Raw genomic sequence first — 20295 nt, forward strand, 5'->3', positions numbered from 1 at the left:
TATCTTCTTATGAAAATACGTGTACTGGATTGAAATGTTGTACTTATCGTTGTAACTCACGTTTTATTGATGGGACTATTTCATCTACTGTTATTGCACCGGTAAATCATTGGCTGTTCCATCAAATGATATTTTTCACTGTACAATAGTATAACTTTTATTTTCATACTTTATTTTTCACTCTTTTTCTTTATATAATAGGAATGACTATATAAATGTAAATACATGGTTGTCATATTTTTCACACGCATTGATGTGCAACATACATTAGGTGTTCTAGCATGTCTATCATGGTATTGGCTATGCTAGAACTCCCAATGTATGTTACACACCAATGTATGTCAAAAATAAAAGAATCTGATAATAGCATGAAAAAATGACGTTATCATCACAATAGAAACATTGACGTTGCGTATTGATTTGGAAAAATAAATAAAACTTTTGTGGGAATCCGCTACGCAGATTCACACAATGTGCAAACAAAATTTATTTCATAACGCGACGAAATTGAAAAATAGTAAAAAAGTAAATAGACAATAAATCGTGGACTTGAATATATATCTAAACCAATCGGTTAAGTTTTTTATAGTTGGTATGAGGTTAATGCGAATGCGCTTTCTTCTGTGTGACTTTTTAGGTGTTGTCTGGTGCACAGAAGTCGTCTACATAAACATGTTTATAGCAACAGCACCTGCTATTTGACATTGATGGGATTACTTTGATAATGAAGTTTTATTTCTTAAGAATTATCTAAGATGTTCAAAGAGAGTATTTGATCAGCAGACGTATGTATGGGAAGTGATACCAGAAAAAAGCATCTCCCGCTATTAACACCACACCAGAATTACTGGCTTCACACCTCTTTCCATTTATTCTGATTATGTTTAATTTTGATAGGAAACTAATTCCATACCACTTCAAAGTGTCAGCGGGTGGTCTTATAGGACAAATCTCAATTTGTCGAAAATGATTCAGTTTAAGTTTTTATTAGTTATAAAATTATTTTGTAATTTAACATGGTTTTATGAGATTTAAGAAAGTGATGCGTTTTGCGTTATCTGTAGTATTCAGAAGCGTTCATAAATACGTAATTACATGTAGGCTATTATATATATATATATCAGGATGTTGCACTTTAGTGTATTTAGATAAAGTGCTAGTGACCTGGGTTTTCTCAGATATAGAAAGGATACTCCTTGTTTTTGATAAATACCAGTTATACATGTATTTCATCGACTTAGGTGTAAACTTTGATATTTTTCACGAGTGCGAGATGACATATTAGTGATATTCATCAATAAACAAGGAATATTCTATTTATTAGATAATTTTTCTTGCTTCCATTTATTGAAGACCATCACTACTAGTTTCGCCAAAAATTTACAGAGGTATTTGTCCTATTCTGTGCGAGCATAACGTCACAATTCTACCCAAAGATATGACGTCATTTTTGCACACAAATTAATGATGTGACAATCAAAATGATATTTTCACTGTCAATGCTGCATTCCGATTGGTCAAAAGCGAGTGAAAATTGATATTTTCACTGGAGTCAAGTACATGTATTTCGCTTTTAATTTCACCGTAAAACCTTAAATGTAATAATACTTAAAAATACAGTAAAACTCGAACATAATGGACTCGGAAGAACTTTCGAATTCTCATGTATGACGAATTAGATATAATTCTCCAACTGCTGCACTGTAAAACCGAATTTTATGTTGCGCATTTTTTTGTGTAATGAATTCATTCTTACTTTTGTTCACCTCATTTTCTTGGTAATTTTACACTCCAAAAGCGAATAGCAAATCACTCATATAAACCCTTTCCGAACGCTTTAAGCAAAGGTATAATTCATAATATATATGGCATTTATTATTATATTTAAAAAAGTCAATAAAAAGACAAAACAAGCTGTAGGTTAAGACAATGCTTATTTGCATTTGTTCAAACTGTACAACAAACTACTTGTACAGAAAAACAAATTCCAGGTCATTTGGAGTTCGTTTTACTTACATGATATTTGGATTTAAGGCTGGAGAAAACACTGTATTATCTTATGGAGAAAATATATTCTTATAGTTAATGTAATATTTTTCCCTGAATTGTTCTTAATTATTAACTTTTGTTTAAAACACACCCTTATTTGATTTAATTAACAGCCAAATCTCGGTTTCTTACTGCTATAAAATGTATAGAACGAAAAATGACACGTATTTTCAAAGTGAAATTTTCTGCCAAAGTGTCAGATTATGTTTAAAATTTAAAGTTCGATAGTTTTCATATCGTGTTTTGACAATTTTTGTATAGAAGATAGTTAAAACAGCTTGTATTGTCCCTGGGGTTTGTCGTATTACAATTATCCTGGAACATTTCATTCGATTTGAGACACGGTCCACGATATAATATCACAATCATTCTTTTGAAGTTCTTTTCAAGTATATACTTAAAAACACATTATATACTGTAAACATACTTATATTAACACAGTCAAATTTTAGTGTGAAATGTGAAAAAGCTGTAAATTATTATTCATATGCGTGGATATAATTAACACAATATGTCGTTTCTATACCGCAAAAACCCTTTTACAAAATATAGCACTGTGCATAAAATTAGGGCTTTAAGAGACCAGCCAACTAAATAATTTTACATAGGCCACAGTGTTAAAGTTTGTGTAAGTTTTGTAATGTATTATCAACAGCTGAATATTAGTTACCTATTGTTTATATAAATAATATTTCCAAATTCTTGATTCATAACAAGGTATATGGTTCGATTTGTTTTTATGTGTGCACTAAGTTTTCATCACTTTATGTACGATAATTCAAGCAATATGTAACTAACATGCTTAGTAATACAAAATAGCGATATATTTTCTAAGTAAAACGTCCTATCAATAGCAAGGATCCTTTTAAGGAAGTACCGGGTTGAGATGGAGAAAATCCGGAGTATTAGGAGAAAAACCCCTGACAAGTGGTCAGTACCTGGTATTATATCCATATAGGATTCGAACTCGCGATCCAAAGGTTTTGGGCTTGTTCTTTTAGTCCACATAAATGTGTAAATTTAAGTAATTTGTTAATCCGTTTTCACTTTGCTAAATTTATATGAATACACTAATTACTGGTTACTTTTGGATATATCCTTCCATAACATTCTCATATATACCCCCTTTTAGAATCGACTTTAACCATACATGTTATACTTAAAACGTAAATATACTGTTGTTTTCTGTCCCTTTTATGGGACTGTTCATCAATACATTGAATAATAATCTTTCAGAACTCGGTCAACCAGATCATATTTCAGAGTGAAACTGTCTAAAGATAACGAGGTCATAATAAAAAACAATACTCTTTTCTTCAACATTTTATTCCATGAATACTTTTAATAACAAAACAAAAAAGTTGATTTGCGATGTGATTGTACAATATGTTTTATGATCACAATGGTTTTGGATATGCTTGAAATACTAGAAACACATTTTACCATTTCATCTCAAAACGATTGTCATCTACAGTATTAATACTCCGGACACAGAAAAGCAACCATATCTCTTGCTGTTCGTTCTATATCGTACCGGGTTGTTAACAAGAGATTTACTAACGTCCAGGGACTACTTTTACGCGCGGACTGACATAGGGTCAAGTCACCCGGGGAACAGTGGTCGTTAGTGGCCAACGTCAGTGCTGAATCGGCCGTTATTTCATCATAACGGGCGATCGCAGTCTCAGATAGATAGCACTGTCATCTCCATACATATGAAATGATGATGGATTAGTCGTCCATGACTGTGGTAGACTTCAGTATCACAAGGGATCGATACACTATCTTACAACAATGGCCGCTTCACATTAGCTATGGCCGCGAAAGTCTCATCAGAAATTAATCACTGGAAATGGGCTACCATCCAGCAAGTTAGCATAGATATATTGACAAAACGGTAAGTTATAATAACGTAGATTAATTTTGTTCCAAGCCCAAAACATCTCGTTAATGACATTAGACGTATCAATTCAACAAATCTCACGATCCCAGGGTCTTATACAGTAAAATTATTTCTCTCGGCGTTCACACATATCTGACAAGACAATGTTCCATGGAAGGCAAGCCATGGTGACGAAAACAGGGTTGGATGTAGTAAAGTTTTAAAATCAAAGGTGTATATGGTGACATAATGATAACCTTGACCTTGGTCTAACGGGAGGTATAAACACACATGCATGATTAACTAACCGGTGTCACTCTATCGATGGTAATCTGCAAATAAACAAAACATAACAATGCGTTATAATGTTGTTCAATGTTTAGTCATGCAAGACGTATATTTAATTTTGTGGTCAAAAAAGTCAAGTTGTCTTCTTAAGACTTGACTTTACTTTTCTTAATTTTTTTTCAAAATATAAAGAACATATGTTAGTGTTACTAAAAATGTTTAAAATTGTATGGTTTGAGATGTACTACAGAAACGCCATTTCGTTTGTTAAGCTTGAGCTATCCTTCACCCCTAATACGTTATTATCAAAGAATAGTGTTGTGTATTTGACAAACTTATAAGTGATATTATTCTTCTGAAACATGGCTGCTGGCGTGTTTTATTTTTAATATTTCGTGAATTTACAGCTTTATGCGATAAATAACACATTTACCCAAGGCCTCTCTACATTGTAAATACTTGAGTAGGCTCAAATGAGCTCTGTTAAGACAAACACTGTGTATCTCCATCAGCATTGCGTCTCACCTATTAATTTTACTTTGCCGCTTGAAGTCATGGCAGTCTTCAAAACATCTTAGAGAAAGAAGTGGAAAGACTAAATAACTAATCGGAATTTACTCCATAAATGATTCGGCAATATTCCAATTAAATTTCCGAATCCATGCCAAAACCAATAATACATTCGGTAAAGTTCATTCATCCGTAGACCCGCCAGAAATGGCGGAACACTCTCTGCTGTCAGGGACTGGTTCGAGGAAACGCTTGTTATCATAGGTTGTTTGAGCAAATTGTTGCAAGCGTGTTTTTGAGGTAGACGACAGTCGGCTGTTAGTGCTGTTCAGTTTACTGTTGATAACGGTACTTTGGCGTCTGAGAATCACCGTTTCATTCGTACAAGAGCTGCTTAGTCTGGGCATGGCGTGTTTTAGACATCCACAACATGGCATCCACATGTAGAACAGAGTAGCTAAGTCAGCCTGCAAAATATATCAATATGGTATATAGAAAAATCTGTCTTAGCGAACACCGCATTAAAAAAAATAGTTATATATCACAAATTTCTTGTGGTTCCATTAAGCTGTAAATATAATGTTTTGTGATGTTTTGTTTTTCTCTTAATTGTTCTCTATTTGACAATGTTTTTTGGAGTGGTCATTTTAGAGTCTCCGGTTACAATGTACGTTAAGTGTTGATTGAATATGGAGTCATCTTTATAAGGTGGCCATTTTCAATCCACAACTTTGTGGGGAATTTTATGTGGAGCATGCATAAAGTGTTTTTTTCTTTAGAAATCGTTTATCTTTGTCCTTGTATTGTCTGTTTGGATAAGTTTGCCTGAAAGTTAATATAAGTAGCACAAATAAAATAAAACTTATACCTTTCTTTTCGACATGAAAATATTTTGGCGTTATCATATATATGATAATGATAGCCGATCCTTTGGAGTTTCACATCTAAGAATACACTTCTTCGTCGAAGTAACCCGTTGTTTATTGTTAATAGTTAAAATTGGTTACATGGCGTAAGCGTAAACACATTCAATTAGTATGTAAAGGTAAAATATAAGGTTTCGTATGGAGCACTAAATAGACACCTGACATCGTTTTATTGGTTTATAAAAAACTGATGTAAAATAAAGAAAGCTTTTTCTCATCTTCTGTGCCTCTGCACCCTATTCCCACCTTATCACTTAACCGTCATAATCTAATAAAGCAGAAAAGGTACTTAACAGTTCTAGATGAGGGTAAAGGTTTAATTTAGATTTGTGCCCTATTAACAAACAGGGTCATTATTTCTACATCAGTGTATGTCTATAGATTGCATGGCATTCTTTCCCATCATCAGCAAACCAATTGCTTTGTATTTCTTTTGTTTTTCATCTAACAAATAAAAAGACAGTACACTGTATAATACATGGTTTGTATAAATAAATTAACAGAAATTCAGATAATGTGAAAACAAAACATGCCAAAGAAATTGATACCGAACAAATCAGATCTATAGTTATAAACATATATGTGGTTCATTGCATTGTCTCTCTTAGTTCTTATTAACATGCTCTTTTCTCAACAATGTTGTTTGCAAAATCATTAATTCATTCTTAATAGGTTCGATAGCATTTTTTTTAATGTCTGTCGCATCCTTTTACGTTTTAGCACTATTTTCTTCATTTCAATTATCCTGCAAACAATTAATTAAACGAATTCCAACCAGAAATCGTGTGAATGCCAAACTGTGTTAAGAATAACGATGTAATTAAAGAAGTGTATTATTAGCAATGTAACTAGAATGCTGGATTACCAGTAAACATACCATGGCCGTCGATCTACGCAAACGCAATTATGCACGCGAAATCGTCTCTATTATTTTACAGTTTTCTTTTCTTGGGGATACATTGGTTGATCAGTTATTTTGTCCGTCCTTGGATATTCTAGAGTTATCTCCCTTGCGGAATCGTAATTTCGATTGTGATATCAATTCTTTCATCCTCAATACTCCAGGGGTTCCGATCACGTACGATCTCTACACCCCTGGACGATACCATAGTAAAACTGGAGGCAACAGAACAGGTAATTTAGTCATTTGATGCACATCAAAAGAGCCCGTTTAACGGTACACTGTGGTCGACTGTGTGGCTTTGAAGTTTGGCGTCGCTATCTCTGTAGTCATCAAAAGAAATATTTGCTGGCCAGTGATTTGTTCAGATGTTTTCCACTGAGTTGTCTTCAGTTTTACTATGATACAGTCCAGGAGTGTAGAGATCGCAAGTGATCAGAACCCCTGGAAAACCGAGGATGCAATAGTTTGTGTACGAAACTAACGTTGTCTTTTATTATTTTTATTTTTCACCATGACGTTGCTATGCTTCATGCTCGCAAACACATGACGTTAGAATCAATACTTTACTGCTAGGGATAATAGGATAGCTTATCTGTTCTGATTCTAATGTATAACCAACTTATTTAACTAGTGAAACATTCAGTATTTTACAAATTATATATTGTGTATTTCGTTACTTAAGCATAGAATGCATGGTTCTTATGGATCCATTTCATTTCCGAATATCAATCAAAAGTGAATTAAAAGGTTATCTTAAGCCGACCCGCTTTATGAAAATTTAGCATTTTATTTACTTTTGTTAAATTGTTCAGGAAGCGATGATAAGTGTAGTATTAGCGAAAAATTAATAACTTTTACGACTCTACAAAATTATCTTTTACATTCACGTTTTAGAAATCGAAAAACCCTTTCGATTAAGTTTTGTTGCTTAAAAAGCATAAGAAATGTAAACCTATACGTTGACCACAAATCTAATCAATTTACATATTTCCTAACACCATCTCGCAGCATATCATGCATACATGAATGTCATCGACACAGTAATATATCGATGTAAAATATTGTCTCCAAAATCAACTATCGAAATGCCGGTAGACAGAGGCGGATTTACGACATTCAAAACAATTTATGACACACTGGCTTACTTCCTGATTCGTTCATTATCACGCCTGAGCGACAAGAAGTTATTTTTGGTAAAATACATCTCTAAGCGGTTTCCAAAAGTGCTGTAAATTCAGTTGTTAATTTCCTTCAACGTTTGTGCAATAACGCATTTGGATCTTTAAGCCAATTACGAAGAGACTATTAATGGCAAATTATGTACTGTAACTGGCATTCTGTGATGATTTGATGCGCTATGAGCGTGACTCTTTAAAACATTGCTGGCGCGATATGGTGTATCGTCTTCAGTTTTATATGTCTGAGTTTATGACATATATCCAGTAATTCATTTTACGATTGTTGACAAAACCCCATGTTTCCAATAAGGAAGTCACTACAGTATTGCTTTTCCGTCTTATTTTATATAAAGTTCTTGTTTTTCTTTCAATATCCAAATGTATTAACTATTTCCGGCAGCGCGTTGTTTTTCCACATTAACATCAATCTGATCAAAATACAGATTAATTATTATCATTAAGTTTGATAAGAGGATCTAACAACATCCCATTAGGGGTCACGTTCTGGTGACCTTTGGAAGTGGTCAATAAGAAGGTCATAAGAACATGACCCCACATGAGATGTTGTCAGATCCTCTTTTGAACAAAGTGGTTAAAGGATCTGTATCTTAAGCAGATAGCATGTTTATATACCTTTCGCGACGAATTCGATTTGCTTTGTTCATGGTCAAATAATTTCGCAAATTCTTCTTATTATATTTATATCAAAATGGAGAAAATGATACGAAAGACAGTCTGTGTACCGAAATGTTCTTATTAATCAACTTCTTATTAATAAAAATGGAGAAAGAACACACATGGCAAAATCTTCTCTCTGTGAGTTCAATTGAATATACAGAAACTAAACTGCGATCAATTACAAAAATTGCTGGAATTTTCAGCGATGAAAATAAAACAAAGCTTGTTGTTATCGGTTCATTAGGTGCTTAACGCTGTCAATTAAATATTTCTTCCTTTATATGTTATATGTTATTGTCAAACTTTTACGATTGAAAGTTTACATAATACATTATTTATTAATCCTGTATCTAACGTTTTATTGTTCGATTAATTATCTTTATTTTTTTAGAAAAAAACCCATCATCTTCAAGATCAAGTGCTTGACCCCTGTATGACGTAAAAACAAATGTCTTTCAATAAATGCAGGATACAAACAAGAAAAAATGTTTATAATAAGATAAAACGAACCAGAAAAAATAGTAAATTGTTCCCAAGACATATTATCAAACAGGCTGTCAGTCTAGAAGGAGTCATGTGGTTTCTTGCTTCAACATGTGAAATGATAACAGTACGGAAAACGTTCGTATTGAACGCTGTGCTGTAATTTGTAGTGTCTTAAACGCTGTAGGTGATGGTTATCCGACAACCTGTACTACCATACTCTAAACCTTTCCTCACATCACTTACGCATTCCTTTTAATGTAGAACTAGGTTTGATAAATAGTGCTAACTGGCGTTGTGCGTATATTATAGTCAACGCTGTTTAAATATTTATACTAAATGGTCGTCGCTCCCATCACTTAAATGCTAGCGTCATTTATTATTTCGTTAAGAAGTTCTAGACTGTTGTTCACTAGGAGCATAAGTGTGGAAAATCGTCTTTTATCAGACTGATTAGAGATGATAGAGAAAGTTTTTGTTATCAAATAATTTCGGGCCTAGTGAGGATTTGGTGTTATACGGCAGCGATGAATAGATTTGATTTTTCCTCGGAACTATGCTAGATACCTTTCTACAAGCAACTGGAGAATTATTGATCAAGAAAGTGGAGATTCAATGGTCTGATTACTGTATTTTTGTTATTTTTTTGCGGGCCCAAAGAATTTGTGATTTTAGAAAGATACGAGATAAATGATTTGAGATAAATTGTTTTTTAAAATAATCAAAATATGCAAAAATAATACCGCTCAGGTAATTTCCAAAATACCAGCATATATAGATAAGAGACGTGTATCGACTAAATGTGATAGCTGGTTTTACTTTTACAATTTATCGATGATGTGAGAACCTTAAAAATGGTATGAGAGGTAAATTATTCAGCTTTAAATAAATCTTAATGTATATTTATTAATATCACTTACCCGGAAACTCTCGTTTGTAAATCCGTATATGACTGGGTTCGCAAAACTATTTGACATAGCAAGCCAGTGGACGCAGAGAAATATTCCCATCGTAAGCATTTGGTCCCCATTTTCAAAGAAACTTGGATAGAAGTCCATGAAGATGACAAAAACATGTATTGGAAGCCAGCATATTCCAAACACAGCAACAACTATCACAAGCATCTTCACGATCTGCAAATACAGAAATAAATTTTGTCTTAAAAAACAGGAAATGGAAATTTCCAGCACAATATTTCCCTTCTTCATTCTGTAAATACAGCAATGAACAGGTATTCTATAGCGCTGAAAATCATTGCGCAAAATTGTCCCGGAATGGAGTATTATGGAATATTGTCAAAGCAAGCAAGCGAGCAAAAACCGTAGAAAAAAGACTCAAGTTAACTGCTTCATCATTTCTCGTTTCTATCACAACCACACTCATTTAAATTTCGTTTGTGTAGTGCACATAATGTTACAACTTCAATAAGTTTTTTTAATATATTTTCCGTTGTTCATATAAATAAATTTTACTCTTCATATGTGTTTGTCCTTTTAAACACAATTAACATGAAAATCGACTCGTTTATTAATCTTCGATACCCTTTTTTATTTCAAAACGCAATGCAAAAAAACTACATGCCACATGTTTTGGAAAACTCATATTGTTTGAACCAGTAAACCATAAAAGAAAGACTTTTAGAAGAATAATGGAAATCTCTTGGTCACATTGTCTATTCAAGACGAAAGCAAGCCTACCAAAACTAGGTCAAACTGCGACCTATATCTAAGGCTGTAAGCCTATAATCCCTCCGTCATCGTTATTAGTTATACACAAAACAGCGTATTTGCTGCGATCAATTCGTGGATTGCGTTCCGTTTCTATCTTTGACAGACATCTTTCGTTATTTTACAAACCCAGATGTCATATTCCATACATATGCTCTGAAAATTACCGGCTTTATACTTTGATGTTGTCAACATAATGACATAGCTCATTTTGCTTCTGCCTGCACACGAATCGATTGTTACATTTGTACATTGAAAGAAAAATGCTTCGTGCAGACGTACTAGATCTATGATAGCAACATTCGGTTTTAACAAAATAGGATCTCAAAAATTGTTGCTAGTGATTGTGTAAATGGGTTTTTTTTCAATAACAAGCAACTTAGCATCAGGTATTTTAGTACTATGTTACTTCAACAGCTATTGTGATATCTTTTCATAGTATATACAAAGGTTTAATTTTGAACTGCAAAATATAATACTCCACATGTCTTTCCTTCCAAACGGCTCGAATATATCAATAAGAAAATAAGAGATATTTAAAGAAATCCGTGGCCATTCATGTTGTAAACGTATTCAATCCGTCAATATATTATGCAACATTTTCTCCCCTTTGGAGCATATACTTTATAAAAAAAATTTGCGGGAGCAAAAATTATGCTAGCAGTAAAAGGTCTCACTGTCTCACACTAATCGCAAAAATTAATATCGCGAAGCAATCTATATTGAAATTTTTCCACATATCAAAGAATATTTTTTCTCATACCTCTACGTTTTTTGATATGATTTTATAATTATGATCTTCCGCCTTTTTGAAATGACTTTAATGGAACGCTTCACTGCAAGTCAATGTTCAATATGTGAAAATTGCGCGGCTTTTTAATGCAATTCCCTTTATCTGTGTTCACTATAACAAAATAGGTCTAAATTCTTTAAAATCTATTAAGAAAAAAATATATATTGTTGGCGTAGCGACGTCACGAGGTTGTATTGTATGGGTAGGCATGTACGTATGTAAATTTATTACATGGGAAAGACCGGTTTTATACTCGTATGAGTGGGAAAGACCGCCTAATACTCGTATGAGTGGGAAAGACAGCATTATACTCGTATGAGTGGGAAAGACAGCATTATACTCGTATGAGTGGGAAGGACAGCATTATACTCGTATGAGTGGGAAGGACAGCATTATACTCGTATGAGTGGGAAAGACAGCGTTATACTCGTATGAGTGGGAAAGACAGCATTATAGTCGTATGAGTGGGAAAGACAGCATTATACTCGTATGAGTGGGAAAGACAGCATTATACTCGTATGAGTTGGAAAGACAGCCTTATAGTCGTATGAGTGGGAAAGACAGCATTATACTCGTATGAGTGGGAAAGACAGCATTATACTCGTATGAGTGGGAAAGATTGCATTATACTCGTATGAGTGGGAAGGACAGCATTATACTCGTATGAGTGGGAAAGACAGCATTATACTCGTATGAGTGGGAAAGACAGCATTATACTCGTATGAGTGGGAAAGACAGCATTATACTCGTATGAGTTGGAAAGACCAGTATTACTCTCGTATGAGTGGGAAAGACAGCCTTATAGTCGTATGAGTGGGAAAGACAGCGTTATACTCGTATGAGTGGGAAAGACAGCATTATACTCGTATGAGTGGGAAAGGCAGCATTATACTCGTATGAGTGGGAAAGACAGCATTATACTCGTATGAGTTGGAAAGACCAGTATTATTCTCGTATGAGTGGGAAAGACAGCCTTATAGTCGTATGAGTGGGAAAGACAGCGTTATACTCGTATGAGTGGGAAAGACAGCATTATACTCGTATGAGTGGGAAAGACAGCATTATACTCGTATGAGTGGGAAAGACAGCGTTATACTCGAATGAGTGGGAAAGACAGCATTATACTCGTATGAGTGGGAAAGACAGCCTTATAGTCGTATGAGTGGGAAAGACAGCGTTATACTCGTATGAGTGGGGAAAGACAGCATTATACTCGTATGAGTGGGAAAGACAGCGTTATAGTCGTATGAGTGGGAAAGACAGCCTTATAGTCGTATGAGTGGGAAAGACAGCGTTATACTCGTATGAGTGGGAAAGACAGCCTTATAGTCGTATAAGTGGGAAAGACAGCGTTATACTCGTATGAGTGGGAAAGACAGCGTTATACTCGTATGAGTGGGAAAGACAGCATTATACTCGTATGAGTGGGAAAGGCAGCATTATACTCGTATGAGTGGGAAAGGCAGCATTATACTCGTATGAGTTGGAAAGACCAGTATTATTCTCGTATAAGTGGGAAAGACAGCATTATACTCGTATGAGTGGGAAAGACAGCCTTATACTCGTATGAGTGTGAAAGACAGCATTATACTCGCATGAGTGGAAATGACCAGTTTTATATTCGTATTAGTGGAAGAGACCAGCATTATACTCGTATTAGTGGGAAAGACTAGTATTGTACATGATGCAATACTGAAATATAAAACCAAAGTTTCGGCAAAACAACATACATCTCATCAAGGATAATTGGTTTTTTTCAGATTTTGCCAATGGTTTCTTTTAAATGTGTGGTAAATGGAATGTTTATTCAGACGAATCTCAATATTGTCTGATGTACAGCAGAAACAAATACGATCTCTATGTCCAAAGAGGACGCTATAGCATACAATAGGTCAATGAGTCCTGCCATTGTTCTCACTGAACCCAACAGTTCAGTATGGCAGTAAAACAAAGTTAATAGTGGTAGTGTGGCTTCATCCGCACAGATTTATTAATAAAAGCTGACATTGTTGAATACATGAATAGATAATTCATATATCGCGCCTGCGTTTAGCGTGTGGAAGAAGTTGTTGGCTGTAGAGTGTGCATAAAGGGATATTACATTGATCATTCAGTCGTTCACATTGCTTTGTCCGCCTTCATATATCGCGTCTGCGTTTAGCGTGTTAAAGAAGCTGTTGGCTGTAGAGTGTGCATAAAGGGATATTACATTGATCATTCAGTCGTTCATATTGCTTTGTTTGCATGAACATTTACTCAATTCCTTACAATAATCTATACATATTTAATGTAATAACGGTCTTTATGGCTAACGCGTTGAAATATTGCTCAATTTCGAAACTTAATGAACATTTTTAGTTTGTGGGCGCATTATATATCTGCTCAAACATAACAAAAACTTTTTAATACCTCTGTTATTTTATTATGTTCTGTAGATTTATATTACAAGCTTCCCAATAAATGGTTGCTTTTTAATTAAAGCAACATACTCTGATACTTGTGGTATGATTTAACGCGATATCTCTTACGTTTTATTCATGTAAGGTCATTCATCAATACTGTTTTAAAGGCCCACCTTCTTTCCGGAGCAAAACATATAGGTTTCTTAAAAAAAACCATTGATAACATCAGAAAATATATACCGATGACCTAAGATGAGGTTACAACACCAAACATATGCAGGATTTCCTGCGTAATATATGATAACAGTAGAGATTCATTTCGCTGTTTTGCCGTCTGGCGCAGTGATAGTCAACTACTGTCAGGTAATTAGGACGACGACGGGAATCATAAGACGACCCGCGTTATGAAATTAACATGTATTTGAATGAAATTGTTCAGAAGGCGATGATACGTGTAGTATAAACGAAACGTTTATAACTTTTGGGACTCTAAAACATTATCGACCTCGTTTTACATTCCCATTAAAAATCGTTTCCGAAAGGCAGAGTCCGCCTTTAAAGTTTTAATTTCCATTACTATCCATACTTTGACGTATATTGTAATGACGCAGTATCGCATTTTATACCGCACCATTGATATAATGCTTCCTACGAATTTAAACCAGAACCACATTTATTTTATCCTTAAGATGTTGCCGTCATTAGTATTTAATATTAAGCTATAGCACTAGTTTGTGTATTCTTATATTGGTTAGTTGGTTGATTTGGTATGACGTCCTATCAACAGCTAAGATCACTTATGGGCGGTCTTCCTTGTATTCAAAGTGCTCCGTATGACGATATTTATATTTTACATGGCTAAAGTGTATTTTTGCCATGCCTTTTTTCTAATAGCTGGAGTCCTGTCCTTTTTATAGTGTAATCTCACATAAGCATGCCGCCAAAGACAACACACCCCACCTGCGGTCAAATTATACAGACAACGGAAAAACTAGTCCTATTGCTTTCTTCAAGATGAGTGGTAAGAAGAAGTAAAAAAAGGTAATAATGGTAACAATGGTAGACACAAAAGTGACAAGAGGATTTATAATCATTGATCACGATTAATGTAAAAGTATGGATGGTACATGTATATTGTACATCGTAATAACATGTTGATAGGTTAAAAGCCGTGAACCTCATATATTAGCAATGTATTTAACGAACATCGCCATAACGGAATAAGTAGAATGACTATTCCTAACCCTTATTGAAAAAGCACTCAAATATCCAAGCTATAATCAGAATGCTACATATATGTAGTAGTAGTTGTGCCGTTGATACAGAATTATAAGTCGCAACGCTTCCCCCGTACATGTAAATCGAGAATGCGGCTTATAGTCCGGTGCGGCTTATACATAATTAAAAAAAACACTGAAATATGTACATAAATCAAAAAAAGACAAACATAAGGGACAAAAAACTGTAAACTAGTCCATTGAATGCTAAATTTATCCTTAAGATATTATATCTTACAATATGTATTATTTTTAAATTTGGGTTAAGAGGAGTTAGATTAATGTTAGAACTTACTTGTGAAATTTTAAGATCTGAACGGTAGTCTGATATACTTATTTGGGTGTTTTATTTCTTCATTACAGCATTTTAAACAACGCAGAACGTGATCGTTCATAGAGACAATAACTTACAACAAATATATATATAAATAAAAAAAACCAAATAGAAATGTGTTAAATATGAAATATAAAATACAAAAGTCAGCATAATGTCAATTATTTTTTAAACAGACGGCCGAGAGAAGAAAATAATTTCTATGCCAGAACATGACACAAATTATTCTTTATAGTTGTAAATTACTGTCGGTAGACTTTCTTCCTTCTTCGCAAGATTGGAATATAATCATAAAATAAAACATATTTTCTCTAGTTAGATAGCCGCACTCTATACAAATGGCCGTTTGGCATGCAATATCTAGCACATGTTTTGGTGGGATTAGAGGCGAGATATATGACTGTACGTGGTTATAGCGATACAGCTGTGATACGGATAACGTTGCGGTAGGCAAAACATATGTTCGGAATGTAATTCAATTACAACCTAATTATTACATATGGAAATAGTCATGGAATTTGATAACATATAAACATAAAACGTAGATTTATAGCATGATCTTATTGACGGTATGCTGACTCTTTTTTGGCTTTAACCGATCAAAGCTAGATGCTGTAAAGCGGACCAGCGTTATTTGCTTGGTTGAATACAACTAGTAAATGAGATGCGATGATTTTCTTTGCTGAATCACAAATAATTAAAACAAAAAACAAAAAAAAACGAATGTACGATAACTTGCAAGAAAAACAGTATCTTTAACTTAATTTTTCAACATATTTTGTTTTTGTTTCGGCTACTAGTGCTTCTCTTCGACATTGATCATGAAATCGAAAACACGTTTACCTTTTTTTCTGAACAATTATTGAAAAAACGAAAATGAACGATTCTATGATTTAATGATGTCAATGCAAATTCTTGAGCTTTATTGGAATATTGGTAATATCTGAGAACCACCATCTGAAAAGCTAGTTTTTACACAAAGGCGTCTAAGCAAACACTATACTGTAGGGTATGAATAATAACATCTTGATTCTGATACAATTATGATTAGGCCAAAAAAATATGTCTATTTAGAGTTACATTGGCAAAAAATAGGGTCGGTAGGTAGGGATGATTTTTTTTTATTATTAATCTTTGTTAAGTTCAGATGCAATAGCGAGCTGTTTACTAAACAGATATATGGCACCTATATATCAATAAAATGATTAAACATCAGTGTCTTTAACTCTGGACTCTTTATTTCTAACGGAGATGTGTAAAGAAGTGGCCGGAATCAGAGTCTGTGATCGGAATCCGTATCTTTCGTAGGAAAATGGGTAAAAAAACTTAGGGGCGGGGATAAAAAAATAGGGTCGGTCGGGTAACCCTAAACAGACATTTTTGGCCTTATAAATCTTGCTATAAATAAACATGATCGATAAAAAAGAACCATTTATCTGAGTCATGAGTGCTACTTCACGATGACTACAAATTATTACGACTAATAGGAAATATGATAAATTAACAGACCACATCAAAACATTACATGGCGTATAGAGCCATACAAAAAGATAAGCACGGCGTATTAAGTGGTATCACTAACACAAATTTACCTCGGGGTGTTCTAAACAGACAATTTCATATCAGTTATCAACATTTGAAACGGTATACACGAAAATAGTATTTATTCACTTAATGTCATGACAGCAAACTGTAAAAATCGGGCGCCTGACGTATTGTTCAATTATTATTTGTCTACTATTGTGTGTATTAAACTGCAATGGATTCTATTATTCGAAATCGATCATACAGACTGTCAAATAAGTGTGTTATCTACTTCATTTTAAACATGAAAATAAACATCATTTATAAACGTTATTGGTAAGATTGGTATGTGATAGACAACCAAGGCTAGATGTCTGACCGATAATAACCTGAGATTGGTAATTCAATATATCTGTAATGAAATGAATATTGTAATTGACAAGCAGTGCTTAAAATAGCGTCATTGATGACGCTGATCAGCTGTAGTAAGCATGTCCTTCACAATAACATTTTATAATCTGATCAAATACTCAGCATCATCTCACAAAAACACATCATAATGAAATGTCTATTCTAATTGCTTACAATAGTAAATTACATGTTTATATAACGATGAACGGATATCCATTTTTAACTATGATAAAGACTTCCTGATCATTTCTGTATGAGCGTGACAATACTTTGTTGAGCTATTTCAACATTGTCCACGTTGCGCATCATTCAAAATACCTGCAAAAACCTGCCGTACACAACACCAGTAAATAACAAAAAAATCAATATTTTTTTAAATGGTAGGAAAGTCAAACTGGTCTATACAGACAAACCAGGGGGCAATAAAAATGTTTTAATAATCAAGTGGAATTTAACTTTGACTCGTATTGTGGATTTTTGATTATTTGGTAATCCTAAAGGAATTGGTTTAATATCCAGGTGGAATTTATACACTGAGGTTGCTCAGGCATATTTTATGCCTCATACCTTCTGCTGTTTCAAACGCTATCAGATGGTCAAATGCTTATTCTCGCGCAAATCTCTAATGTTATGATACCCATATAATCCCGGCAGTCGTACAAAGTGAATTGAGTGCCAGCAGCTTTTCCCGAGTTTTGGCCACCGGCGCTTGACAGCCGGCGATTATCAGGTCAATTTGCACTAAATATAGGGTTTCTTTTAACCTAAAAGTCATTCTAAAAATAGAACATAGAATGAAGTTGTCAAGAGAGTTCCACGCGTGTTGATTAATACATAGACCAATCAAGCACCATGGATCATCAGCTTATCAACAAAGTGTTAAAACAATCATGATTTACATGTACCAAAATCAATTACAAAAGTTCGAAACTAATTTTAAAATTATGCACATTGGCGAATGTACAAATATTGCTTTGTTACAGGGAGGTGTTATGTTTTAGACCCACATGTAAGTAAAAAAAACTGTACCTCCTTGGAAAATGTGCTTTATAATATATACAAAGTGATTCCGTATCCTTGCCTCTATTGTGTTTAATCTGGCTTAAATCTCTATTTTAAATGTCATGCTTATTTTTAAACCCCTTATTCGTAAGATCGCTTCTGCAAACTTAATAATCACAGAGGAGGCTGGGTAGCCATGTGGTTGTATTCCACTAATTCTATCTCTAGTTTGACTGTAGGTTGATGTTCTTTGTCAGGATCATCTTGATTTCTTTCAAAACTTTAACCTGTCAACGTCATTGCATGACCGTGGCTGTTGGAAGGGCGAAAATAAAAATAAATCGCGCTTTTGCCAGTCAGGGTCATACCGGGTTTAGAAGGTGTCGGAAAGCCGAAGTTCCCTGAGAACATTATCAGTACCTGGCAACTGTACCACGTTAGATTCGAGCTCGCGACTCAGATATGGAGAGCCTAGGCATGTGGTAATATAAATGGTGGGTATAGTAATTACGATAAAAAAATACCTTGAACAAATTATAAATAAATATGGCGTAGGTGCTTCTTCACCATGGATGACAAAGCGAACAATATAGGTCAGTTGACCCAATTTAAAATAGATGCATCAATAATGTATATTTAAGATCGCAAACCATCTACGTTCGTCCCAATGTGTCCAAAACAGAATCCCATCAAGGACCCAATTTGTGAAACTAATCCTAATTATCAATGGAACATTCTTAATTATCCGCGAACTTTCGAAACTAATGAATTTAGTCTATAAGAACTCGGTCGAATATAGCTAACGGCTTTTCTAATTACCTTCTCAATTCTAAGGGTTGCTACCTTTATAGATCATGTTATGTTCTGCTCGGTACTTAAGAGTCACAACTAAAACTATTGCTGATCAATACAATGGTTAAAACGTTTTAGATGGCACTCTTTTCAAACTAGACATTATGCGTCTATCATGGAGGATAAATATGGCAATTTTTGTTTGCTACATGTGCGCCTTGATCAAAAACTGAAACGATGCGTTTTTCTTTCAAAATTGAAGGAAATACTAAAAAATCTGTTTGAGTGGCTGTATTATGTTAATCAATGGATTTCAATGTCAGAGATTCCCTAGATGCTAGAACTATTTTGGTGACATCGTACATTCATTATATGGATATCAACAAGAAATTGAGATACGATCGCGAGTATAAAATTTAAATAAAAAGAAAATAGTAAGAACGGATTTTTCCGATATAAAATATTACGTTTTAGCTACTGTCTCCTACAACGAATTGATTGTATAGCAGGATTCTATTTATTACTCTTTATGAAATAGGATTCTTATCGTTGCGATGTATCTTGGGCATACGATTGTATACAGATGGTATTCAATGTTATAATAGTGCAAATAGTCATGGCAAACGGAACCGTAGTAGACATACTAGTCTTGATGCTAGTTAGGAGTGTACATTGCACAAGTTGTCAGTTACTGCGATCGCAACACACACACACAAAAAAACAAAAAAAACCCATCACCACGTCTGTAAGTCAAATGACAACACGGAACGTACGAGACGACTGCCATTGATTAAAACGCAATACCTAACTGTCTTGTTGACAATGCAAGTCTTACGACATCCAACTCACGTGTAACAAGATATTTAATCAACATGTCCCATAACTGTCAACTTTGTGTCTTTACCAATATATCTCCCGCCAAATATACATCTGATGACGTCATTTCTTAACTGAGGGAGCTAGTACATCAATATGTGTTTACCATGGGGTACAGTCGACTCGTGATTATCGTGACATTTTATACTGTTATTTAAATTAAGTTATTATAAAGAGTCAATGATGCAATAAATGTATGATATTCTAGTGTTCCCTTCTGCACTGATGAAATAATTTCAAATGACGACTCATAATCAAT

General features: G+C 34.2%; 1 protein-coding gene across 1 annotated transcript in view; it reads right to left on the reverse strand.

Moving 5' to 3' along the window:
* Positions 1 to 3365: 3365 nt before the first annotated feature.
* The window catches only part of LOC138323514 (QRFP-like peptide receptor), a 54046-nt gene continuing 37116 nt past the window's right edge, over positions 3366 to 20295 (reverse strand). The window contains exons 2-4 of the mRNA XM_069268168.1: positions 9819 to 10031; positions 4745 to 5196; positions 3366 to 4263 (exon numbers count right to left, since the gene is read on the reverse strand). Of these exons, the coding sequence (XP_069124269.1) occupies positions 4912 to 5196; positions 9819 to 10031 (498 nt within the window). The 3' untranslated portion in view covers positions 3366 to 4263; positions 4745 to 4911. The remainder of the gene's footprint in view (positions 4264 to 4744; positions 5197 to 9818; positions 10032 to 20295) is intronic.

The sequence above is a fragment of the Argopecten irradians genome, chromosome 5 (assembly GCF_041381155.1).
Source record: "Argopecten irradians isolate NY chromosome 5, Ai_NY, whole genome shotgun sequence".
Taxonomy (NCBI): Eukaryota; Metazoa; Mollusca; class Bivalvia; order Pectinida; family Pectinidae; genus Argopecten; species Argopecten irradians.